Source organism: Aedes aegypti, chromosome 2, assembly GCF_002204515.2.
Source record: "Aedes aegypti strain LVP_AGWG chromosome 2, AaegL5.0 Primary Assembly, whole genome shotgun sequence".
NCBI lineage: Eukaryota > Metazoa > Arthropoda > Insecta > Diptera > Culicidae > Aedes > Aedes aegypti.
Genome location: NC_035108.1, coordinates 183313971 through 183341303, shown reverse-complemented (window position 1 = coordinate 183341303; position 27333 = coordinate 183313971). Strand labels below are relative to the sequence as shown.

The following is a 27333-nucleotide window of genomic DNA, read 5'->3' as shown; positions in this document are numbered from 1 at the left end:
AATTTTATTTGAAAGTGGATTTCAGAAAGGTACTTTGAGGTACTTTTTTGTATGGGCAAAAAGAAGATTTAGTGTTTTAATTTTCTTCTGTATTAAAGAGCTTATAGCTCAGAAGCATCTTTTTCTACAACTGTTAGAATATATCCCAGAAAATTAAATGGAATGACTCCTACTTACTTGTTTCAACACGGTCCATAACGGTTTTCACTTTGAAAAAATAATCAGAATGGGAATAAAGCGAATTGAAGAGGGATTAGATTGACACGAAAACAATGAATAATATATAATGGTGAAACAACATGTCAACACGTGGTGTTTTGGTTTGTTTTGAAAAGCGCACGAACTTTCTAGTATCTGTACTGCCCATAACTGCATATTTGTAACATTCGACAAAAGTAAGCATTGAGTAAATGGAGTACCAAGTATGAATTTTATGGCAGTATGGGACGAAACTAAAATTTTGAAGAATTACCTAGCATTAAAAAGTGCTTAAGTAAGGCTGAAATTTTGTACAACTCATATCGCATACTGGGAGAATAGTCAGAAAATAATTCTGATAGAAATTTCATCGCTACTTCATTACAGGACTCATGTATAATATCAATGTGACTGTTATGCGGTTATAATAGCCAATGTGACAAAACAACTTGGTATTTTTTTCGGATTTTCTAGAACAAACTCACAGATTTCAGTGAGTTGATCGAAAGTATTTATCATTTGATTACTCTCCCCGGTAATAACTCGAAATTGTCAGAAATGTCGAATGTGACTGTTATGCAGTTATGGGCAGTGTACTACATGCTCAAAACATGTGTTAACATCATGGCCTACTTGATTCGGTGGAATATTAAAGTTGATTTTTTGACTTTTGTCCAAGGCACGAAGCACTGTGCGCCGTCTCTCGCCATGTGCAATGACCGTGAAGGTAACTTGCTGTCAGGCAAAATCATGGTGGATGCCACGTGGAAAGAGCACTTGGAGCAACTGTTGAACGCAGATAACATAAGCGCGTCTGAGAACAGATTAACAATTAGAGTAAGTGTGCCCTTAGTTGTGGGTGTTCCTATAGTTGCCGTTTTCACTGATTTTATCACATTAACCACATAACTGACACTGCCAATCGACGTATTGAAAAGAGCGTCCAAATTGCTTTAAAACTGATGAAATATCACTAAAATTGCTAAAACGTTTCTTACTTGTACCAATAGTTGCGGTAAAGTGTTTCTTTAGTGGAGGGTCCCATAAGAAAACAACGGATAACGCAACTATAGGAACGCAAATTAAAAATATACCGCAACTAATGGAACAGTGTACCAATAGTGGAGGTATTATTTTTCACTGACATGCCGTGGATTACTGCGACGAAATCATTTTTCTCATTAAGCCAATGGTCGTTAATTCCCGTCACAACATTAACATGTACAATAATTGCGCTTCTTGAATTTAGGCGGTTAAATGAGGTTCACTCGTGCTTAGTATCTCCACTATTGGTACATCTAACCTAGCAACGATGAACAAGCTGTGAAGCTTCCGACGCTAGATTATATTAGGATAGTGGTTGAGAAATTGAAGAATAGATTTAAGTAAGGTAGTGAGCAGCTGTACGAAATACTGCACCGTACTCTGTCTGTGATTACACGTTTAATTGAAACTATCTCTATTGGAAGACAATAAGATACATTAATTCGTACATATCTTCACAAATACATTTTTTGAATTGTGTATACTAATCAATTGATAGATTTCAAACCCTTTTATCATTCACATGTATAAAAATTACGTTTTATTTGAAACTTATCTACAAAAAGTCTTGCACCAGCAATAGGAACACTGTTCCCGTAGTGGAAGTATGTTCAAAGAATGGTTCCTTTGATGGCGCAAGCCTGGGAGGGCGGCACAGATACTTCATACGAAATATGAAAAAAAGTTGTTTCAAACTGCAAAATAACTCCAGCTTGCCAACGACAAACAAGGCAGACTTGATGAAAATCGCTAGCTTTCTTTTGTTGTGTACCCTCGATCTTTCTGGACAAACATGCAAAAAGAGCCATAGTTTTCTTTACATGCAATTTCCATTTTCATTCGAAAAAGTAAAAAAGGTACTTTATATGCAATCAAAATAAAAGGTGCTCTAGTGACATTACTATTGATTAAGAATGAGTTGAATCTCATTCGATTTTTGTCACCTTAGACGAAATGTAGAAATATGTTTAGATCAACTACGCGCTTTTATCAAGTTTGTCCATTGTTTAAGATCCGGGCTCACAGTGACAGTTCGTGACAGCAAAATCTCGGCTCACCTTGATGTACATAAATTTCGAATCAGTTTCTCTCTCCCAGGCGCAAACCATTGATTTCTTATGGGACCCTCCACTATGGGTACTGATGCACAACAATAGGTGCAAATGAGTCAAATGATTGTTTCAAATAGTATTATGATGAAATTTAATAGATGTTATTCGATCGCTTGTATCTTTTTCGCATGGTGCATCCTAGAAAAATATCATTTAGTATTTTTTGTGCCCAACATGTCACTACATACACTATTGGAGCTACCTCTACTAAGGGAATACAATATTACGGATCTTATGACACATTGATTTAAAATTTTGGTCGATCCAATGCTGAGAAAATTAACTATGTGTTTTTAGTGAGCTTTTTTTTGAAAAATGTAACAACGTTACATTTAAAGTAGTGTGTTGTTCACGCTTGAATAGTGTAGTTTCAACGCTTTTTAATTGCCGATATTTTGTTGAACTTAGCTGCGACAAATAACGTTTTTGTATAATTCATAAACCTGGGTATTCAGTTTTTCTGTCGCATTATGAATTTCACGAAAAACTCAATTCTTGGCGATAATTGATGCATATCAACGAAGTTGTAAACATCTTCGATTATTTCTACGGCCATTTGTAAACTTGAGTGTCTGATTGGAATGCAATAAGTGTCTAATCTCCATTGATCGCAACAAGGATCGATACACAAATTGCGAAGAAAGGTGCACCAAGCGATATCATGACGCAGATATCCCCTTGTTAACTACAGCTAATGATATTCATACGAACACAGTTGAATCTGATATTGTTTATCTGAAATTGAAAATTGAGCAGATATTCGACACACTTGCCACAATCGCATCTTATCGCCAGACACACTTCTGTGAGAACTTACACTCAACATCTGTCTCATCGCCGGAGCTATTGAGTATTCATTTACTTCATGGGACGAAAATAAACCAGGACGACGACATGAGCGCTGGAGCGGTCACACATGAAGCTAATGGTAGTTAAACGTTTTCTAATGTTGATTGCCGCACAACTGAGGAAGATGTGAACCATTTTGTTTGTGAGTGTCTCGATATAAACTATCAGAATACGGTTAAAATAACAAAAAAAGTACCAAATGGACGATCAATCTGACGAAAAGTTTTCCGGACTGAAGCGGGAATCAAACCCACACTCCTTGACACGATGTGGCTAAATGCTTGGTAACACTAACCGCACGGCCACGAAGCCCACAATTTGTCTATACTAAATTGTTACAAGGAACATCGAAGAATGGTTTCGAAAGTTTTACTACGTATCTGTCAAAAATCAATCAAATATTTTTTGGAATTCCTTAAAGACTTAAAACATAACAAGTTTTCTTGGAATAATATAGTTTAGAGTTTCAAGCATAGTATGCTGTTTCGTTCAAGAAAGGTAATTTCATTGGACATTATACGAGTTGTATTTAATGTATGGGTTTCTCTAGTGAATTCGTATAAAGGTAATCGTCATCACCGGACACCTCAAACCGGGCGTCCTCAAAAAACAAGGGAAATCATAATGCAGTGAACCTGCTTCTTTATGCTAAAACATTTAAATTAGCATTGTTTGCCTTATTGAGAAAACAAAATTTCGTGAAGTGCATTTCCATGATATTAAGAATTTTTTGTACCACGGTATTTTTTGCAACGCAGATATAAAAAAAAATTGCACGTATCACACACAACAACAAGCTGGTTCTAGTAGTAATCAAACGAGCGACAGCCGGACAGTTGTCTCGCGATTCACCGAATTCAGAACCGTTACGCTGATGCTGTGTGCAACAAGCGAGGTAAAGTTACTATTGTTTAAAAAAAAATAAAAATAAACAAAATAAAAATACTGAAGAGTTTTTGTCAATAATAATATAACCCTTATTATTGACAAAAACTCTTCAGTATTTTTATTTTATTTTATTTTTATTTTATAAATTGATCCAGAAGACGTTCCTTCATATAATCATATAAGCTGTTACTTTTTCTATTTTTTTTGTTCACTATCGGGTCTTTATGATTCTGGAGGGGGGAGGGCAAGTGATAAAGTTCGCCGTGGGTTTTTATTCCACCAAATGAGAAAGACATGCTGGCAACACTGCATGGATTTGATGCCTTTTTAGGTCAGCCTATCACAGAAACAAACAATAGGATTTTCAGTAATTTAGTACGAGTTGTAATCTATTGTGCTACACTGAATGTTAGTTATTTTTATTTGTGCTTTTTCTTACAATCATAACAGAATATATGTCCATTTACGTATGTACAACGAAAAACTAAGTTTTCCACGTTGTTGGGCATCACCAAGAAACTGAAATTTTCATTACGTGAAGGAAATTAGGAGCCAGGTTCATGTCTTTACTAAACATCCTTTTTAGGTGAATAGTCATACAATTCTTTCAATAAGAAAATGTATTATTTCCTAGCAACTGTCACATAACACAGTGTTGCAAACAATAAGTGCAAAAGTAAGCGTATAAATGTCATGCAAGCAACCGCACAGCTTGGCGATATTTCCTCTAGGCTGGAGGCGAGTTCATCGGAACAGTTGAGTCCGGAGCACTTGTATATCTTGTCCCACTCATCGTTGAGCCAGTATTAACGGACGTTGTTTTTGTTCTGCTGAAGCCGCGATGACGTCCTATCCTATCAGAATAAATGATAACATATCGTGATTATTTATTTGCAAGGTTATACCGGAGCCTCGAACGAGCATTTCTTACCTTTTCGCAACAAGCTTCCGAACCTTCTGCTTCCAAACGAACAGAAAGAAAATCATAACCCCTAAAAGGCAGTTGCAAACGTCGGCCACGTAGAAGATCCAAATGCTGTTTTCCATGGCCCAGGATATGATTTCGAACGTCCAGGTCACGCCCATTACGATGAACAACCGCAAATACAACGTGAACCGGTAGCGATCGTTTTCGAATCGGTTGTGTCGTCTCGAATCATTTTTCAATGCCGCATCGGTAGCCTTCTGCACTCGGATAATCTTCACAGCGGTGATGATGAAAAAGTACAAATTCGCCGCAATCAGTATCAGTAGAGGCAGATACAAGTACATGAATTGCACCATTTTGTCAGCTGAAATGGAAACATGTTTTCAGTTATTCATGGTTTTTAAAAAAAAAATGGCTAAAATATTAACGTCCCATAGAAAAATTTTAAATTTCCATAAAAAATGCAAAATTTGCCAGTAAAGAAACAAGGGTTAAATCAACAGAAAAGTTAAAAATTTACATAAAAAAATAAAGAAGTGCATAGAAAAAACAAAATTTTCCATAAATAAAAAAATTTTGAGCAATAAATAGATTCAAAAGTGCAATAGAATCGACAATAATCTCACTAAAAAATATCGAAATTTACATTTAAAAACCTCAAAATGTCCTTATTGTCTTCACAAAAAGCAATAAATAATTATAAATTTTCCACAAAAAAAGCCAAAATTTGCAATAAATAAACAATAATTCGCCCACAATAAATCAAAAATTTCCATTCAAAAAATCAAAAAGAGCAATAGCAGTAAATGCAAAGTTGCAATAAACAAACCCAACTGAGCAATTCAAAATGACAATCAATACATGAAAATGTTGTAGAAAATTCCAATATTTAAGTAAAACTTTCCATAAAAATTACGTAATTTTCCAATAATGAGTAATAATGTGTGTAATGGATTTCATAAATTTTCAGTCAAACTGAAGCATTGTTTTCACAATTGGAGCTAATTAGTCGTCGTATGTAGATGTAGTCGAGGAGATGATTTGGCTTCTCCTGATGATAATGATGATGCGGAAAATATGCGAGGGGCTCGAAGAGATGTGCGACACGCTAGAAGATGCGTTGATTAACGATTCCCGATTCAGGAACCAGAGTTGGCGAAGGTACGTTAGACGAGTTTAGCACAACAAGGTAAGTCTCTGTTCTTCGATAGGTTTCTCTACTGAGCTAGTGGTGAGTGATTTTTAACATAATACGGACTCATAATACGGAAATTCACTTTTATCTTTGGTGTAACTGACCACAGCAGTGTGTATACTTCGATTGATGAGTTTTTTCCTAATTATTTTTTTTATTTGCATACGAATATAACACTTTTTAAAGTATCTTCTAATAGGTTCATCTTTAGATCTAATGGGTTGTCTCAGTACTACAAATATGGTTAAGCATGCTGTAACGCTACTTTTGTACCTCATCACCCACTTCATGCAACTACGTCAGTGGTGTAACAACACTTAGCGCGCTCGACATAGTTCCATCATGCCGCATAAAGTGTTGCCACAAATGATGCTTAGTTTGTAAACACCAGTTCCCTGGCTGGTGGGCCATGAGAGCATAAGCTTCTACCATCAATGTAGTTGGACATAACTCAAGCAGTGACATAAGTGTTCCTAATATTGGAAGATTAGATATCCCATGTTCCATGTTTCATTTGAACTTTGCCGAAATAATTAAAATTGTAGCGATTAACAATGGGGTGTATTAAAAAACATTTTTTTGTGATTTTTCGAAACCTCGCCTCCCCTCCATGTATGATTTTTTGTATGAAACATTATATTTTTCTATACGGCAAGAAATATTTTTTCAAATCCGGCCAATCTCCCCGCTCTCCCCTCCCCTAAATTCTTACGTAATTAATTATCGAACTCTAAAATTCAATTACAACATCTACATACGACGACTAATTAGCTCCAATTGTGAAAACAATGCTTCAGTTTGACTGAAAATTTATGAAATCCATTACACACATTATTACTCATTATTGGAAAATTACGTAATTTTTATGGAAAGTTTTACTTAAATATTGAAATTTTCTACAACATTTTCATGTATTGATTGTCATTTTGAATTGCTCAGTTGGGTTTGTTAATTGCAACTTTGCATTTACTGCTATTGCTCTTTTTGATTTTTTGAATGGAAATTTTTGATTTATTGTGGGCGAATTATTGTTTATTTATTGCAAATTTTGGCTTTTTTTGTGGAAAATTTATAATTATTTTTTTGCTTTTTGTGAAGAAAATAGGGACATTTTGAGGTTTTTAAATGTAAAATTCGATATTTTTTAGTGAGATTATCGCCGATTTTATTGCACTTTTGAATCTATTTATTGCTCAAATTTTTTTTATTTATGGAAAATTTCGTTTTTTCTATGGACTTCTTTATTTTTTTATGTAGATTTTTAACTTTTCTGTTGATTTAACCCTTGTTTCTTTACTGGCAAATTTTGCATTTTTTATGGAAATTTTATATTTTTTTATGGAACGATTAAGGCTGATACAAATATTAATTTTCTTTTATGTCACCCCCCCCTTCGAAAATCCGAAAATTTTGAAGGGGAGAAAAAAAAAATATTCATGATTTTTTTGACATTAGTTAGATTTTTTCAATTTACAAAGTAAAAAACAAGTAAAATAATGATCCAGAGGACGACTAAAAACAGTTAAACAACTATCATTAAAAATAAAAATTCGAAAAAATAACTTTTTTTTTCATTTTTATTTTTTTGTTCCTTATTTATTTTTATCCCCCCCCCTCGTACCTTCCAAGTGGTCTCGGACATAAAAGAAATTTAATATTTGTATCAGCCTAATTGTCTGCCAAAAAAAATATGTTATAAATAAGATTTTTATCAGTTATATATAAGCTAAAAGTAATAAATTGATCTTCAGCTTCAGCAGAACTTAAAATTCAATTTATGAAATGGGTCAGAAGCACAAAAATTGAATTTTGAGTTGAGCTCGTAGATTATTTTCAAAAGACTTGTTTGACAGAGCTTATGCTAATTTGTTTTGACGAAGACAGCTAAGAACTCCGTGGAAAAGAGGCCATTAGATTCACAAGCGTAACCAACTAGCTTTCAGACGTTTATGAACATGGTTAGTACGTTTACGGGTTTATTAAATTACACTCCATATAAGTTTGAGTTCAACGACTGTTTAGTTATCCAAGAACTACTTGAGTTACAAACCTTCAAGAGTAATGAGTGACTTTTGAGATTCTTGAGAACAATAAATATACCCGGTTAGGTATTGATTTGCTCTTTTATAAAGGCTTCTAGTCATAGGAGTTTAATAATAATAATCTAAAAGTTGTTATTATTAATTTTAATATATATTAATACTGTATACAAAATTTACGTAAATGGAGGTTTGAGTGTACTTTCACCTCAAATAACCTGCTAGACTTCTCTAAAAATATTTTATCGAACTAAACAATACTTACTGTAGAACCAGCAACTGTTAATTCCAAATCCGGGCCTCAGATGAACCTGAATCAATTCGGTGTTCTCGAATATGACCACCAGGGAGGCTAGGATCAAAGGACAGCCCCAAGCATACAGCGAATAGTACAGAAATCGTTTGCGCTCGTTTTTGATCACGACACCGCTGCTAAATGTCCAAAAAATGTCGAAACACATGACGTTGAGCCAAAAGAAGGCAACCAGCACGAAAAAATACAACAGATAGCCTTGGGTTTCGCACGCGATGATGTTGCTACCGAAATGCATTAGGAGCAGTACTATGTACGCGTTGGTTAGCGCGAATATGTAGCATATCAGTGATTTTCCGTGAATGTTGCGTAGCTCGGGAATCCATGCGTAGATGAGCAACGTGGCTACCAGGAAAGGAATGGAGAGTATGAGACCTGAAATTTGAAATAAAAATAACTAAAGATTAGTGTTTGAAAAGTTAAGTGCGAAACTCAGTTAAGATAATAAATATAGTGTAAAAATTGTATAACCTGAATCAAAAGGATTTAGCATGTAAATCAAATGCAAAATAACGTATACTTAATGTCTTACAATCTATAGAGCTCAGAAACCAATTGAGAATAGAATTTTCAACATTTCCTTAAAATAACATGAATTCTTTTGATGGATAGAACATTTCACGAGAAGGTGCTCCTTATAATGTTAGAGTAACTAGCATCCCTTTGTTTTTCAATTTGTTTCTCACGTGGTCATATAGGGGGAGGGTGATGGTCTGGCCAGTCTCCATTGTCAACACAAATTCAAATATTCTTGTATGAACGGATCACGAGGGGGCCAGGGAAATTTAAAACCTCAAAAAACGACCACACGATTTAAAAAAAAATGCCCCTAAAAAGTGGACGTGGACTCCACGTGGAAGTGGAGAGTGACCCGAGATAGTCACTCTAAAAATGATATAGCGACGTCTTTCTTTGAAGGAGAAGTAAAACCGTAAAACCAGACTAGGGCTAAAAATCTTGTCATTGGAGAGTAGTGTTTGATCCTTTGGTCGCGTTGCTTGCTCTTGCGGGGGCGGGTGATGCGGACAGGATCAATCGTGTTGCGCGTCGCTCGCGCGGCACAATAGTACATAAGAGTCGCGGATCGCGTGATTAGTGCTAGTAGTGTTTGATCCTTTGGTCGCGTTGCTTGTTCCTTCGAGGGCGAACGATGAACACTTGTTCAGCATACAATTCATTTATCGAATAATATCGCGAATCCGGTCAGGCGTGAATATATCAATGATCGCATCATCAACTAAAGATGACTCCCAGATCCTTACCTTATCCAACTAACCCAATATCCTTTCCATGACAACTATGGAGATGCAGAAGATTCTTCGGTCTCTAAAACCAATGGTTGTCTAACTAACATTCCTTCCCTTCCCCGATGACCGTAAGGACGTGGCCGGCGCCGTTATTGACTTCTAAAGTTTGAGCTCTCGATTTGTGCACATTGAAGAATGGTAAGCTAATCCCAAGCCCCATTCACTAAATCCCTGTGCAACTTCGATTGCTCTGGTCAATCATGGAGTAGCAACTACGAATTGTACGGTCATTTATGCTCATGCTCACTAGGGCTAAAAATCTTGTTATTGGAAAAAAAAAACTAAAGAATAGCGTTTCTATCATTGCGTAATATTTCAGTTTAAAAAGATAATTCTATGAAAAAAAACATGAACCAAACATCGAATAGTGATTTACCGAAATTATGTATCGAATTCGGTTTGCTTACACGTCTTCACAAAATCTCTCGTCTTTATCCTAAATCATCAAGATTGAATAATTGATATTTTTGCGAAGCCGCTAGGTGATTGTGACTCACAGTTTGGGAAACTATGCGTGGAATTTTGGCGGGGAATTGTATATTTTCGTCTAACGTATCGAGCGTGCCGATAGCAAAAACAATAATTTTCAACGGCAACTAACTTGTGCTCATAAGCGCAAATGGTATGGACGGTGCCCAAACCTTACATAGCATAACAAATAAATTAAAAATTTATCTTGATTTGTATGCATTTTTTGGTGTGTAAATTTGAAATGCTTGTATGAGCCCTTGGAAATGCCATATAAATCGTTACGTTATTTGTGAAGCAAACGGCAACACTATATTACACTCACGTGCTAAAGTTTGGGTTCACCCCCTAACGAACATACAAAAGTGTTTGTCCATATCTCTGTGATAACACGTCCAATTAAAACTATCTGTGGCGCATTCGAATGCCAACGAGTAATTCTTAATTCGTATATATTTTCCGGAAACATTTTGTGAATTTTGTATATTAAATAAAATATGGCTTATTTCCTCAGCATTGGATCGACCAAAATTTTAAATCAATGTGTAATCAGAATCGAAATCTTATTTTCTTTGAAGAGTACTCACAAAATTTCAAAATCAATGTAACAGTCATTCAAGTCATCATGAAAAAGTTTGGTGTATCGTGCGAATGATTGGGTTCACCCGATTTACCCAAGAAAAAAACTCGAATCATCATGAAATCATCTCAGAAATCCAAAGCAAGACATCAACCCTCAATATTGTCAATTATATCATAAGGCCAAAGCTGAGTTGTGAACCAATAGACAAACATGGATGAAGCTCAACATTAGACATGCGACTGCTCAAACTTCTTGGAATAACCAGTAGCGTTGCTAGGGGAGTGCGGTCCGCACCGGGCCCCGACTGCTTTGGGGCCCCGAAATCATAGTGAAAACCTGAGAGAGACTCGCGAAGAGGAAAAATATCAACGTCATATGCAGCCCAGACTCCGCTGTCACGAAACGTCAAATGCAGCCCATCGTTTTTTATGGCTGATAAAATGAGAAGTATTGTATTCGATATAAACTTAATTATAAATTATTAAAAATCTCAGTTAACGGAACAAAGATACTGATAAATCTAACCACTAAACTAGTTATTTATAATATCTGCTACGTTTGTAGGCATGACATTTTACTCAAAAGGCCGTTTATGCTTCGGTGTGATGCAAACGCAATAGTTCCTTGCTGAGATGTTCATGTGAGAGTTTGAACGGCTTGCGTATGATTGATGTAAGCACAGAGTGGAATAAAAAAAACTCAGCAATCACAGAAAAAGAAGACCGACTCCGCGAGTCTTGTCTCAGGTGAAAACTACTCATAGCATTAAGGCCGCACGGGACGTCATCATAATCACCCTATTCATTTCAAGAAGCAAATCCCAAGAACCACTCCATATATCGATGCGAAAATGTATCACTATGATTCTATATATGTAGTGCACAACCCGATAAATTTTCAGCTTTATCGGTTCATGAAAACTCGAGATTTGCTTCCACAAAGTTTTGATGATAATTGTTAGAGTGAGACGAAAGATAGGGAAAGCAACACGGTCTCCCGTGTCCCCTTAAACATTGAGTTTTTAACAAACTTAAATGTATAGAGGCAAGGCAAATCTGGTTTAGAGGGGACTTGAATTGGTGCTGGGTAGAGGCCCCTTTATCATTCCGTATATTGATAAAGGTAGCGTGTATCAACACTATAGAACATTACTTTTTAACGGTACTTCGTGGTTAAGGATTGAAAAATGCATTGTTTTAGTAATCATCCAATATCTAGGGCTCTTTGTAACATAAGCCTAAGGAAGCCAGAAACTGGTGTGAAAACATTTAATTTATAACCATATCCTGGACCAAGTCAAAAATCCAAAATATTTATTGTACACAATATTTTATACATTCCTGAAAAGTACCAAAGCATATTTCGGTAATACGAACAAAGGTGAACGAAGGTCTCTGGGGTCTCTTTTTTTACGTAAAACAGTATCTAAAGTCTCGTTTTCCTTTTTTCGCATGGAATAAATCTTGTTAAAAATTCTTGAGGCTCCAAAGATTACGCGGTTACTCCATAAGTTCATAGATTTTTATCTTCAGGAATTCTTTCATTTATGTATTTAGAACTTTCTCCGGGAATAGGTACGAGAACATTTCCAGGGATCCCTTCAGAAATTGTTATAAATATTTCTCTAGCAATTCTCCCATGAATTCGTCTTGAAGTTACTTAAATGATTTCGCAAGAGTTGCTAAGTGGAATTGGTTCAAAATTTGATCCAGAAAATCGTTCAGCAGTCCAATAACGAAATTACATCGAAAACTCTCCCAGATTTTTTTAAAAGGATTGCTTTGCAGGATTCCTTCTGAAATTCTTGTTCAGATTTTTCCAAATATAATCCACTGAGTTATGAAAATATTCCCACACAATATCTTCCAGGTAAATAACAAAGACATTGAAGAAATAAGTTTAAAAAACGTCTACTTTCGTTTATTAACTAAACATGGTTCCAACTACAAACAAAAGAAAGGGTGAATCTCTGAGTTGGGAATAACTGTTAGGTGGATAAGCCAATAGGAGCACGACGTGGCGCATCACGCCACGCGGTCAGGTGTTAGGGCACGGAATGCGCTAAGCTAAGCATAATAATTCAATAAGAGCGACCCAGCATCGAAGCTCACCCTCTTTTTTTTTTAAACGTTAGCCGGAAAAAGAATTCCCTGACTCTGAATTCACAACTTCCTTCCAAAAAAAGTGGGATTTGAAACTGTCACTAAACGTGGCAAGAATGGAAGAAAGGGCGTTTCTCCGGAATGCGAACTTTCTTGCAAGGGGCAAATAGATTATATTTATTTATTTATTTATTTATTTATTTATTTATTATATATGGTCTTCGATAAAATCGTACAGACTAACCTAATCTAATATCTTAACCTAGCTTTGAAGGACTGCTTTGTCAAATTGAAGTCAAAGTTCTCACTTACAGTGTTAAAAGCCCTAATGCATGAACTAAGTGGACTGTTGAACCCGTAGTTTGTTCTATGCCCAGGAATTATAATAAATGCGTGATTTCTTAACGACCGCTGAGGTACATTGAATGAAATCTGCTGCAATAATTCAGCACAGTCAATGTTTTGGCATAGGATGTCGAATATTGTCAACTGTTGCAACTTCTTCCTTCTTTCCGAGAGTAGCTCTAAATTTATAAGGCGACAGCGTGCTTGGTAATGTGGAAGATGCAAAGGATCATTCCAAGGAAGATTTCTAAGCGCAAAACGAATAAACTGTTTTTGTACACGTTCTATGCGAATAACCTCCGATGCGTAATATGGCGACCAAACAGGGGATGCGTACTCCAGGATGCTTCGCACCAGGGCACAATATAGTGATTTTAGTGCATATATATCTGTTAGTTGTGCAGCATTACGTCGGACGAAGCCGAGTACGGAAAAAGCCTTGGCAGTCATTGTGGCAACATGCTCATTAAAGCGGAGTTTGTTATCTATAGTCACACCGAGGTCCACTATAGATTCAACTCGTTCTAACTGAACGGAGTTGACACGGTAGTTATGCACAATAGGATTTCTGCATCGACTAAAAGAGATCGATTTGCATTTTTTAATGTTGATACGCATGCCATTCTCATTACTCCACCGCAAAAGCTCATCGATGTCGTTCTGGAGAACGTTGCAATCAAGAGCCGACGCGATCACTCTGAATATTTTTAGATCATCAGCAAAAAGTAACTTCCCGGAGGAAATTCGAGAACAGAGATCGTTTACGAACATTACGAAGATGAGAGGACCCAACACACTGCCTTGTGGTACTCCAGACGGTATTTCGAATTCATCGGAGCGTGCTGAGTTAACCCGGACAAATGCTTTTCGCTCAGACAAGTATGAAAAAATCCAGTCCATAATCCAATCCGGTAGTCCTATGTGCTTCAGCTTTTCTACTGCATACGCATGCGGAACGGTGTCGAACGCTTTTGAAAAGTCAATATATATAGAATCGACTTGATTTCGATGCTCAATCTCTCGGAACAGTACGGTCGTGTAACATAGCAAGTTAGAGGTTGTCGAACGATGTGGAACGAAACCATGTTGGTAATCGGAGACGAGCGGTTTCACAGCGTTAAGCAAAACTTCGTGCACTAGCGTCTCAAAGACTTTGGCTATACAACAGAGAATTGATACACCCCGATAGTTCTCCACGTGGTTTAAGCTGCCTGATTTGTGCACGGGGATCATGCAAGCAGTTTTCCACAAACTTGGGAATGTTTTTTCCTCCAAGGAACGGTTGAAGAGCAGCGTAAGAGGTGTGACCAAAGATATGGCGCAGTTTTTCACAAAGGCGGGTGGCAACCCATTAACTCCAGCTCCCTTCGAAGCATCGATCTTCGCTAGTGCTCTTAGTATATCATCGTTGGTAAAGTTGAGACGTTGGAGGTGCACGTTGTGGGACGGCACATTTCTGAAGCATCCAGGATGTGGTTGAGGGGACGTTGACCTGTAAACACTTTTGAAAAAACTGGAGAAAAGATTTGCAGCATCTTTGGAAGAGCTAGCAGTAGTATTTCCGAGCATCACGTTATTTGGTACTCGGTTGCTTGACCTTAGCGACTTCACGTACTTCCAAAACGTCTTGGGATTTTGTTTCAAATTTTCTTCCAATCTGATCAAATATTCCTGGTGGCTCCGGATAAGTAGTTCATTGTAGGAACCCTCAACAAGGCGTAGCATTTGTTTGTTTTCCACAGATTTATCGGAAAAGAAACGTTTACGCACTTTTCTCAGCTTATTGCGCAAATTACGCAACTCAGCATTCCACCAAGGCTTTCTGTAGCCGCAGCCTTTGGGGCATCGATAACGAGGCACGTTCGAGTCCAACACTTCGTATATTTTTTCGTAGAACAAAGCAAGGTTAGCGTCAACGGAATGGCCGTCCAGGTAGTTCCCCCAGTCAACAGTTGACAGAATATTATTGAGCCCATCAAAATCACAGTGTTTAAAATCCAGTTCCAGGGCATCGATGCGTGCAGAAACGTGGTCGGACATACTAGTATGAACATCGATTTGAAGCACGTAAGGTGAATGATGAGCATCAATAGGCAATAACGGAAGCGGTGGCTGCAATATTTCGATGACATCGGGAGAGGACGAGAAGGTTAGATCAAGCAAATTGCCGTTTGCATTGACAAATGGATTCAACTGTACCAATCCACAAGACGAAATTGATTCAGTGAATGACAATTCAACTTCGCTGGATGCATTTGAAGGCAGAAAACCATTGAGGTCGTTGTCAAAGATCCATTGTAAACGAGGAAGGTTGTAATCGCCCAGAACCAGAATAACATCGTTCACCGAGCATTGGTCAGCGATATGCTGTACAGCCGAGGCATGAGTCGAATATAGAGCGACGTCGGAATTTGGACGTAGATAAATAGCACAGATGTACACTGAACGATGGGGTAATTTTACACACACCGCCATTTGCTCGAGTTGTGTGCAACCAACTAGAGATATACCGAGGCATTGCAATTCATTTTTCACTGCTACAAGGACGCCACCGCCTCTCGAAAGGTCACTTGTCGCCTCACTTCTGTCGCACCGAAATAATGCATAATCGCTTGTTAGTTCTGAGTTGCGTATGTCAGGCCGGAGCCACGACTCAGTGAACACAATTACATCATAAATTGATATTTGCATCGAATGCCGGATACTCTTAAAGATCGCGAACTTCTTCTCAAACATCTTGAAGAGAAGAAGCACTTTTTTTTACTTATGACGACAAAACTGAACGTTTGTTCATAGTCGTCTTGGAAGGTCTCTCAAGTGGCTAGTAGTCACCTGAAGAGATCAAAAATGGAATAAATGATTTGCTTGGATTTTCCCCAGTCCAAGTAATCATTATGACAAAGAGAACCCAACCTGGCATTGTTCGGAACGGGCTTTCTCAAGAATATTGTTTAGCTCACTTTAACAAAAAAAAATCTTGATAATATTAATGACTAATGTTCGATGCCCGTATGACATGGGAACTGTTTGGGAGTAAACTGCCCACCCAGCTACGTTACAGTAAAGCGATCGTTATGAGTGGGTAAATGAAAACCCCACTCTCCAATATAGCAGAGAATGAATTGCAGGTTCCAATAAAATCACTCTCCGTTGTCAGTGTAGATTAATAAATAGGTCAACTAAAATGATGTAATAGCTGAGTGTAGCGATATCAGTCGCAGTTGGACAACAGGTCGTACTAGCCAAAGCTCTTAGTTAAGGACAAAAAATGTAAAATTAAGTGTTGTAAATATATTCGGTTAATTGTAAAAAGTAGTTTGGTATTCAATGTTGCGTGTCATGTATTAATTACTGTACGAAAACTATCCAATAATTGTGATGGGACTACAACACTAAGGATATAAGGATATCCCTCTCCCACTATAAGGATTCAGAAGCATATAAATTCCCATTCGTATTGGGGGATTGCTGGCCAACATACAGTCCACTTTAAGCAACTGCAATCCCAAGTCTCTCCCCCCAACATTTGATGTCTGGAGTCCAGTTGCGACTGACTAGATATCGCTAAACTAAGCTATTACATCATTTTAGTTGACCTATTTATTACTCTACACTGACAACGGAGAGTGATTTTATTAGAACCTGCAACTCATTCTCTGCTATATTGGAGAGTGGGGTTTTCATTCACCCACTCATGACGATCGCTTTACTGTAACGTAGCTGGGTGGGCAGTTCACTACCGAACAGGAACATTTCCAGAAACCTGGAAGAAATTACCAGAACCTCACTCAGTGCCGTCGGTGCCAAATGTGAGGTCATGGTACAAAAAATTGCCGCATGGATGCTAAATGCATGATTTGCGGAGGTTCTTCTCACGTCAAGGACGTCTATCCAGTAAGGAAAGATACCGACAAGTTCAAATGCACAAATTTCGGAGCAATCATAAGTCAAATTTTTGGGCTTGCCCTTCGCGTAGGCGAGTCGTCGAGGCTAGTGCCAGGCAGATGAACATAGCCTGGGGCACGGTTATATGAAAAATTTAGATTCTCGCTCCAGTCCACTTTTTGGATTGCATTTAGGTTCCATAACAATTGTGAAAAATTTCAGCTCGATCGGAGAAACTATATTTTAGCGCCAGCCGTTCAAAGTTTGTATGGGAATTACTATGGGAAAACCAACTTAAGCAAAGAAAAATCGACAGAGGTCGCTCATTGACCTCTATAAAAATTCTGAACACAGATCTCAATAGTCAGCATGAATCATGCTCCACTTTCAATTATTTTCGAGCCAACTGGAATGTATATGAAACATATATTGACTCTTATCTTGATGTTAACATTTCTTTACAAACAAAACTTGATATTGACAATGCTTCTGAAACTTTAACAAATTCCATTGTTGAAGCTAGGAGCATTGCAATTCCAAAATTTGAAGTAAAATTGGAATCCGTGATTATAGACGATGATCTTAAACTCTCGATCTGTCTTAAAAACGTGAGGGGAAAGCAATTTCAACGCACTCGCGATCCTGCTATGAAAATTATATGGCAGGATTTGCAGAAAGAAATCAAGAAACGTTTTGCACAATTAGGGAACAATAATTTTGAAATAATTTTTCTCAATTGGACCCTGGATCTAGGCCCTTTAGGAAATTATCTGAAATTTTGAAAAAAAAAACCTGGGAAGCCAATACCGGCATTGAAAGAGGAAAACAAATTATTACTAACTAATTGCGAAAAAGCTCAAAAACTTGCTATACAGTTCGAAAGCGCGCACAATTTTAGTTTAGGACTTGAAAATCATGATACTCAGGACTCAATCAAGAGAACGTTTTCGAAAATTCCTGGGAGAATAATTTGGAAAAAGTGAGAACTATTATTGAGCTTGATTGGCCGCCCGTGGTTGCTACTCCAGTATCGCCAGATCAGCTACACTTACACAAGGAACCAACCAGATGACTGTCAGTCTATAAGTGCTGGGGATCTTCTATTTTTAGGCAACAATAGTGCCTGCCACGTCAGAATGCTGACCAATGAGGGGAAGGGGAAGGAGTTAATGATGCATTGAACTGGCTCCCACGGTAGACCGTATATACCACTGCGTCTACGCCGATTCATGCGAGAAGGGTGAAGGGGTGGGGTAATTTCCAAGGCAGAGAGGCTTGCTGGTTTGATTAGCAGACTGCCTACGTATCAGGCGTAAGGAGAAGCGAGCTAAAATGATGGAAGAATGGAAGCATAGGGAAACGGTTTATTGCTGTCCGTCTCGGGTTCTAGCAAATGCTATGAATGGTGATAGATCAATTGTGAAATATTTAGAGTGGTAGATACAAGCTAGTGAAAGATACAACTACAAAGTACGAGGAAAGGGACGGGCTTGGATTGAACCCATGACCTTCTGCTTATGAAGCAGAAGCGGTAGCCATTAGACCACCAACCCCATCCAAGTGAGAACTATTATTAAAAAAATCAAAAATATGAAAGCTCCTGGCGATGATGGAATTTTCTGCTTCCTCATCAAGAAACTTCCCGAAAGTAGCTTATCATTCTTAGTTGATATATTTAACAAATGTTTTCGATTAGCATATTTCTATGATAAATGGAAAAATGCTAAGGTTGTAGCAATTTTAAAACCAGTCAAAAATCCTGCAAAAGCTTTTAGCTATCGTCCAATCAGTTTGCTTTCCTCCATCAGTAAACTTTTTGAAAAGGTCATTTTGAACAGAATGATGGTCCACATTAACGAAAATTCAATTTTTGCCAATGAACAGTTCGGATTCCGCCATGGACATTCAACCACTCATCAACTTTTACGTGTAACAAATTTGATTCGTTCCAACAAATCTGAAGGCTATTCGACAGTGTTTGACATAAAGGCTTGATCGCATAATAAAAAAAATTCGCCGTACATTGTTAGAATAATTCAAAGTTATCTGTCAAATCGTACACTTCAGGTTGATTATTAGAACGCTAAGTATGAAAGACTTCCTATAAGAGGCAGCATTTGGGGACCAATATTATGCAATATTTTCACATCTGACTTACCTGAGTTACCTCAGGGATGTCAAAAATCTTTGTTTGCGGATGACATAAGCCTCTCCGCCAAAGGACGAAGCCTGAGTGTCATCTGTAGCAGATTGCAAAATAATTTGGATATTTTTTATTCATTCTTGCAATAATGAAAGATTTCTCCTAATGCTTCCAAAACTCAACTAATAATACAGTTGACTCTCCACATTCCGATGTTCTACATTCCCTATGTCGATGATTTCTCTTCCTATGTCGATGATAGGTCCTTCAGTTTGCATACATTTTCTCTTTCCATATCACGATATCCTCCCATATCTCGATGTGTTATTGTTGATTTTTTGTTCCCAATTCTCTCTCTATATGTCGATATGACCAATATCTAAGTTTATTAGACCAAAGTTTTAGGATTCAAAACTCTTGAAAACGGAGTGTTTTTTATTCTAGTATTAATTTAAAAATTATTCTTTGTCTCGAATGTCGATGGTCCCTTCGATATCGAGATGTGAAGAGGCGACTGTATTCCCACGTGAACCAAAAGCTCTTTATTTGAAAATTTCAAGTAGACATGTAGTCACTATGAGAGGGGTTCAAATAAATAGGTCATATGAAGTTAAGAATCTAGGGCTCATGCTAGATAAAAATTTAACCTTCAAAAATAACATTAATGCCCTCAATGTAAAATGTCTTGCTTGTATATTTGATAATTGAGTTCAAAATTAAACAGCAAAACAGAGCTGCGATTATTTTATACAGTTTAAGTAGTGGTTCTTCTTCTTATACTTTATTCATGTTTGTCTCCTGGTTCACCGAAAGATGGGGTTGGTGGTCTAATGGCTACCGCTTCTGGTTTATGAGCAGAAGGTCATGGGTGCAATCTACGGCCCATCCCTTTCCTCGTACTTAGTAGTTGAATCTTTCACTTGCTTCTATCTTCCACCCTCAATCTATCACATTCGATCTATTCATTTATAGCATTTGTTAGAACCAGAGACGGACAAAAAACGCTTCCATTTTTTCCATTATTAAAGCACGTTTTTCCTTACTCCTGATACATAGGCAGTATGCTAACCATACAGCAAGCCTCTCTGCCAGAAAATTACCACCCTAACACCTTCCCGCATAAACTGGCGTAGATGCAGGTTAATATCCAGTCTACTATGGGACAGTATTAAATGCATCATCAATTCCTTCCCCTTGCCCTCATTGGTCAGCATTCTGACGTGGCAGACTCTATTGTTGCCTAAAAATAGAAGATCACCAGCACTTATACACTGAAGGTGTCTGTTAGTCCCAAGCAGTAATCTGGTCGGTTCATTGTGTAAGTGCAGCTGATCTGGCGATACTTGAGTAGTCACCACGGGCGGCCATTCAAGCTTAAGCTCATGCTTTATTCATGTTTGTCTCCTGTTTCCCCGAAAGTGGCCTCAGAATCCGGTTTTTTCGAAAAGTCCATACAGACAAAAAAGCATGTTTTACAGTAATACTGAGATTCTTTCATGAAATTTAAGCAGTCGCATTCTACACCGTGTCCAGTATATTCTCATACAAATTCGAGATAACATTACTTTGCGCTTGTCTAACTGACATCATTGGTGATAATATTTTTTTGAAAGTGGTTATAATACTGATTCACTACAGGAAATATTATGGAAATATTTCAATTATAAACTTATTTTATCAACTTAAGAATTTACGAAAAATATTTCCAGCGGCACGCTCATAGGCAGAGTCCAATTTCAATCTGCAGTTATCGCACATATATTTATCAAATTTTATCAATATTTATCTATTCAAAACGCAATATGGTTAACTTAAAGTTTCTGAAACTTTTTTGTGAATGGTCTGATTTTCACTTTGTAAACCAGACCAATATGAACAAAAATTCATTTTAAGTGCAAAACACGACTTCAAATGTCCATCAGTTATCATAGCAATTATTTTTTCTAATTCATAAAACAAGCTATTCTACATTAGTATAATACTACCAGACTACAATGAAATACTACAACATTGGATTATCCTACATTCAGTAAAGTTATACCAAAGAAAAGAAAAGTGTATGAGAATATATTGGACATGGTGTATGTGTTACCAATTATTTATGTTTGTCTACTGACTCACCCGAATTGGTCTCAGAATCCGGTCTATCCGGGTCATCTGAAGCATGTTCCAACAGCTACGCAGAGGTTATTTCATGAAATTTTAGCAGTCGTATGCCTAGTTTTGAGCTTCATTCATGTTTGTCTCCGGAGTGACCTCAGAATCCGCTCATTGTATGCTTATGCCTTTACGCCGCTGCCGATCAAAAATATTTCGGCACATAAGTGTAGTAACAACTAGCTCAGATGAATTCATATGCAATATTATTAATTCAAATGCTAATTATTCATGCTGTTCGGAATTTAAATCAAAGGGTTCAGAATATGAGACATTTGTAGCTTAATGTTTCTACATATTTTTGGATAATTTAAAACATGATGACACTTTTTTCTGCTAACTAAATAATTTTTAAGTTCGATTTTGAACAGAGATAAAAACACAAATTATTACGCCTATCAAATGCATTTAAAGCAATCATGACGTATAAAAAGTTCGGAATATGAGTCAAATCAATTTGCTTTTTCTATTCAATTTGTTATGAAAAAAATTATAAAATTGATGTGATAATTAATTGTGATGATCCCCTCAATCAAACGTATGCATTGTATACCTCTGGAACACCTATTAATTAACACGAAAGATCACCAGTTTTGGCGCCGTCAGGTTTAATTGCACTGACGGAAAAGGCAATAAACCGTGAATATTACCGTAGACCACCTACCAATAGAGTGCGTGATGCTTGCTTCGACTTCCAATGGACAGAAGTATGCTTCAGCTAGACCGGTGTCACCTCCCACTGCTAGGCAATACTCCTCCTGGGGTACGGCTATATCTCGCAGTATAATCGACCCACTCTGAGAAAGAACAATCAAGTGATTTAGCCAGGTTGCATCCCATCAGCAATGGCGAAAACTTACGTCATCCAACGCCCATTCTTCAATATCTTCAATCATAAGTGCCGGACATGGTTTTTGTGGAACAAATCCGTAGATTTTCCTTTCGATTATATTCACTAATTTGGTTTCATTCGTCGTCGTTACATTTGCTAATATTTTAGCCGGGAAGTCTTCACTTTTATCGACACATCCTGTGCTTTCTCCATCGCTGAGATACCATTGCCCAATTGGACAGCACAAACGAACACACTTGGTCACTTGGCAAATGCACCCCCGATAGTAATTTGCAACATCAACTCTGACGTCGTAGTCCACATAATCGTAATTAATCAGCGCAAAGTTCTGCGATGTATACACAACACCATTATGAACGATATTCCCCAAGGCGTCTCGAGTTCCACTACTTATGTTGACTGAATCACGATACTCGCAAGGCAGCTGTTTACTAATGCTATTATCAGTTAGACCAGTGACAATTATCACACACAAAAGCACAGTGACTAAGCTGTGCACAACTGATAAGAAACCGCAAGTCCGTATCTTAGCCATTGCGCAAGTAAAATGCTATTCTTCACTTATTCTCGATCGAAAGCCGCCTTACATTTAAATTCCACTCAAATATCGGAGCTAGTTAGAGCCGTGAAATCTTCCAACAAAGCACGTTCCGTCCAGTCCACGCATGAACCTTTCTTCCGTTTGGCTAATAGCTGGAACACCTGCCGGCAATGACCACTCAACCAAACGCGCGGATCGGATGTAGTTATTTATTTATCAACACTTTTTGTTCGAAAACACGAGCCATAAATGTTTACAAGATCACAGGGAAAACGGACACTCCCAATCGACCGCAATGCACCGAATCGATGGTGAATGGTGCGTTTGTTGACTCTAAATACTTGGTTTCATATTTCATCTGAGGCAATACTCAGAATTTTCGCCACAATTGATCCGTTTACCCCCACCGAATCACATCGGGCCGAGAACAATTTTCCAGTTTAGCACGAGTGGACGTCTTTATCTGCGGGTGGCAATGCTTAGACTAGCAAGCGGACGCTAACCGAATGTTTCCGTTAACTGTGGTGGCTGATGGTAGTGTCGAACGCTTCGACATATCTGCCTCCGATAATACGGACCAGTGATGAGGTAAAGGCTTATGTTAACGGCAACAGAGGGGAATGAAGACGGGCAGGTACCTACTTTCAGTCAACAATAAGAACTTTTATGCTCTTCGTGCGTCAATATTGTCATCCGCATCGTAAAAGGAAGTAGGAGGTGAACGCTCAATTGACATAATTTGACGCCATCCACTTTCGGAATTTGGAAGGACTCACCTTAAAAAAAATCCTTGCATACAACTAGAAAGTGTGGCCTTGAAGTCAGTAGCATTTTTTTTCTCAATTGTCATTCATTTCCAGTATTTTTTTAATTTAGTGAGCTGATTGATCGTGAGATTATTTTTTTATTCCTTTATTAGTATCATTTCAAACGATTCCATACCATCACCCGGAATACCATTACAAAACCATTACCCGAAATGCAATTTACCGGAAAACCTTTAACTGGCATGTATCATTACCCGGAAAGACCATTTACCGGACAGATCGCCAGGGATGGGCTGCGACTCAAATCTCTTTCGGTGCTACACGCGCACTAAGGGGGATCTCCATACAACCAGGCAGTGCAAAATATTTTTTTAGTTTTATAGCGTTTTTTCATTTTTTTAGCAAGGTATGATCTAACTTTGTAAAATATGAGTATCACGGGACACAACCACTACCAACCCCTCCCCCCTTGCAAAATTTCAACGTTTTATACAGAATGGTTGTGTTTCTATTCATTCCATGTAGTGTTTTCGGTATGTTTGGTTTGGTAAAAGGGTGGAAAAAAGGGAGGATGTAGAGATATGGTGGTGAGGAGCAGATAGTGGTAACAATAAGCATTCATTGTGCGCATCGTACCTTCGTGCTGTACGTACACAAATTCTCTCTGCTCTAGGAAGTTTTTTAAAAACTACCTAAAGCAATAAAGCAGTACTTTTCAGTGCTGTAAAAACAGTACTTTTCAGTACTATTTTTTCTACTATTGATCCCTTTACGATCCTTGTTTGAACCCGTGCCTTCGATTTTTCGTTGGACCCGTTGGCGAAAGCTAGCGGTGGTAATCCTTCTTGGACACCGTCTTGGGAAAAAAACCTCTAGAAGGTCACGTCTTCTTATTCACTAAACATGGTTGCAATCAGTGCGCATCGTACCTTCGTGCTGTACGTACACGAAATCTCTCTGCTCTTGGCCTATCGTGCTCAGTTGTTCCAAATTTGGGGGATTTTGGCATGAGATCTTGAACTCCATTAGTGAAATCAAGGTTTCCTTCCGAATCGCAAAGAAAGGAGACTGTCGCGTTTTGCCGGAAACTCTTCAAGATCGCGAACTTCTTCTCAAACATCTTGAAGAGAAGAAGCACAAATTTTTTACTTATGACGACAAAACTGAACGTTTGTTCAAAGTCGTCTTGAAAGGTCTCTTAAGTGACTATAAGTCACCTGAAGAGATCAAAAATGGAATAAATGATTTACTTGGATTTTCCCCAGTCCAATCAATATGAAAAAGCAATCATTATGAAAAAGAGAACCTCAAGAATATTATTTAGTTCACTTTAACAAAAAAGAACTAAATAATATTAAAGCTTTAGAAAAATCAAAACTTATGTTCGATGTCCGTGTGACATAAGAGCATTTCCAGAAACCTGGAGGAAATTACCAGAACCCCACTCAGTGCCGTCGGTGCCAAAAGTGGGGTCATGGTACAAAAAATTGTCGCATGGATGCTAAATGCATGATTTGCGGAGGTTCTTCTCGCGCTAAAGACGTCTGTCCAGTGAAGGAAGATACCACCAAGTTAATATGCTCAAATTGCGGGGCTAATCATAAGTCATATTTTTGGAATTGCCCTTCACGCAAAAGGGTCATTTAGGCTCGTGCCAGGCAGATGAAAGATAATATCCGTTACGATATCGGTCGTTTCCGGAATTTCCCTTGTAGAGTATCGAATAATGCTCATTTTTCAGTTAACGATCGCTTGATCGAGAATCATACCCATCAGGAAGATCATAATCAAGCTCTTCCACAAACTAATTTTAATCCGTCGGGTAGTTGTTCAAATCTTTCAATTTCGAATGTATCTACCCACGGAAAATCTATTTCCGATATCGTAGCAGGTAATTTGAACTCCTCCCCTATTCGTCCCATGAGTACCCATTCTCCTTGTTTCAAATCAAATGGAAAAAAAACCCTACCGCCACAGGTAACTCCTACTCCGCTTCTTCGTCTATCGAAAATTCTAATGGGAAATTATCAAATAATGTACACACTTCAAGTAATATGTCTGCCTTTGATTTTAATTTTCTAACTGAACAAATTAATCTATTGATTGATGCAATGTTCAAAGCCACCACTATGACTGAAGCAGTCCAAGTTGGTGAAAAATTTACTAATCAAATTGTTATTGGATTACGTTTTTCTAATGGATCCAATAAATAATAATTTAAATATTTTAAATTAGGATGCTCGTTCTTCGAATAACTAAGAGGACGAGCTGTTTAATTTTCTTACAGCTAATAACGTGCATATAGCAGATATTACTGAAACATATTTAAAACGTGGATCCAAACTTAAAAGAGATCCAAACTTTTTTGTTTATCGTAATGATCGACTTGATGGGGTGGGAGTTGCAATCATCATTCATAGGCGTAAAAACATCAACTATTTTCGTCATTTGAAACTAAAGTTTTTGAAACTTTAAGTCTTTCAGTTTAAACACAGCTTGGTAAATATACTTTCATAGCTGCCTATTTGCCTTTTCAATGCTCAGGTCAGCAAGTTAATTTGCTCCAAACTGACTTGCGAAAATTTACTCGCAATAAGTCAAATTTTTTTGTCATTGGTCATGGAATAAGTCTCAAAGTAATTCCAACAGCAGAATTTTATTTGATGAGTGCTCTTCAGGATGTTTTCCAATTCAATGCCCTGATAGCCCTACGTGTTTTCTTTTTCTAGAAATCAATCTACGATTGATTTGATCTTAACCGACTCTAGTCATCTTTGTAGCCAATTAGTTACTCATGCTGATTTTAATTCTGATCATGTCCCTGTTACGTTTCAAATATCCCATGAAGCGATACTCAATCCTATCAGCTCCACTTTCAATTATTTTCAAGCCGACTGGAATATATATGAAACATATATTGACTCTTATTTTGATTTTAACATTTCTTCATAAACAAAATTTGATATTGACAATGCTCTTGAAACTTTAACAAATTCCATTATTGAAGCCAGGAGCATTGCATTTCCAAGAAGTAAAATTTGAATCCGTGATTATAGACGATGATCTTAAACTCTTGATCCGTCTTAAAAACGTGAGGAGAAGGCAATTTCAACGCACTCGCGATTCTGCTATGAAAATTATATGGCAGGATTTGCAAAAAAAAATCAAAAAACGTGGTTCACAATTAAGAAACAAACATTTCGAAAATAAGATTTCTCAATTGGACCCTGACTATATGCCCTATTGGAAATTATCTAAAATTTTGAAAAAAATAACCTCAGGAGCCAATACCTGCATTGAAAGAGGAAAACAAATTATTACTAACCATTGCAAAAAAGCTCAAAAACTTGCTATGCAGTTTGAAAGCGCGCACAATTTTAATTTAGGACTTACTAGTCCAATTGAAAATCAAGTTACTCAGAGAACGTTTTCGAAAATTCCTGGGAGACTGATTTGGAAAAAGTGAGAACTATTATTAAAAAATTAAAAAGTATGAAAGCTCCTGGCGATGATGGAATTTTCTACATCCTCATTAAGAAACTTTCTGAAAGTAGCTTATCATTCTTAGTTGATAAAAATATATCATATTTTTTGACATATTTCCCTGACATATAAT

At 37.4% G+C, this 27333-nt stretch overlaps 1 protein-coding gene across 3 annotated transcripts in view; it reads right to left on the bottom strand.

The window, feature by feature from the left end:
* Window positions 1-4481: 4481 nt before the first annotated feature.
* Window positions 4482-27333, bottom strand: part of LOC5574213 (probable G-protein coupled receptor Mth-like 10) — a 37964-nt gene continuing 15112 nt past the window's right edge. The window contains exons 1-5 of one of the 3 annotated variants that reach the window (XM_021843385.1): window positions 22417-23457; window positions 22221-22353; window positions 8519-8941; window positions 5023-5383; window positions 4482-4940 (exon numbers count right to left, since the gene is read on the bottom strand). In XM_021843385.1, the coding sequence (XP_021699077.1) occupies window positions 4898-4940; window positions 5023-5383; window positions 8519-8941; window positions 22221-22353; window positions 22417-22944 (1488 nt within the window). In that variant the 5' untranslated portion in view covers window positions 22945-23457 and the 3' untranslated portion in view covers window positions 4482-4897. Of the gene's footprint in view, window positions 4946-5022; window positions 5384-8518; window positions 8942-22220; window positions 22354-22416; window positions 23458-27333 lie in introns of those variants that run through there. The other 2 variants (XM_021843383.1, XM_021843384.1) reach the window with 2 other exon arrangements.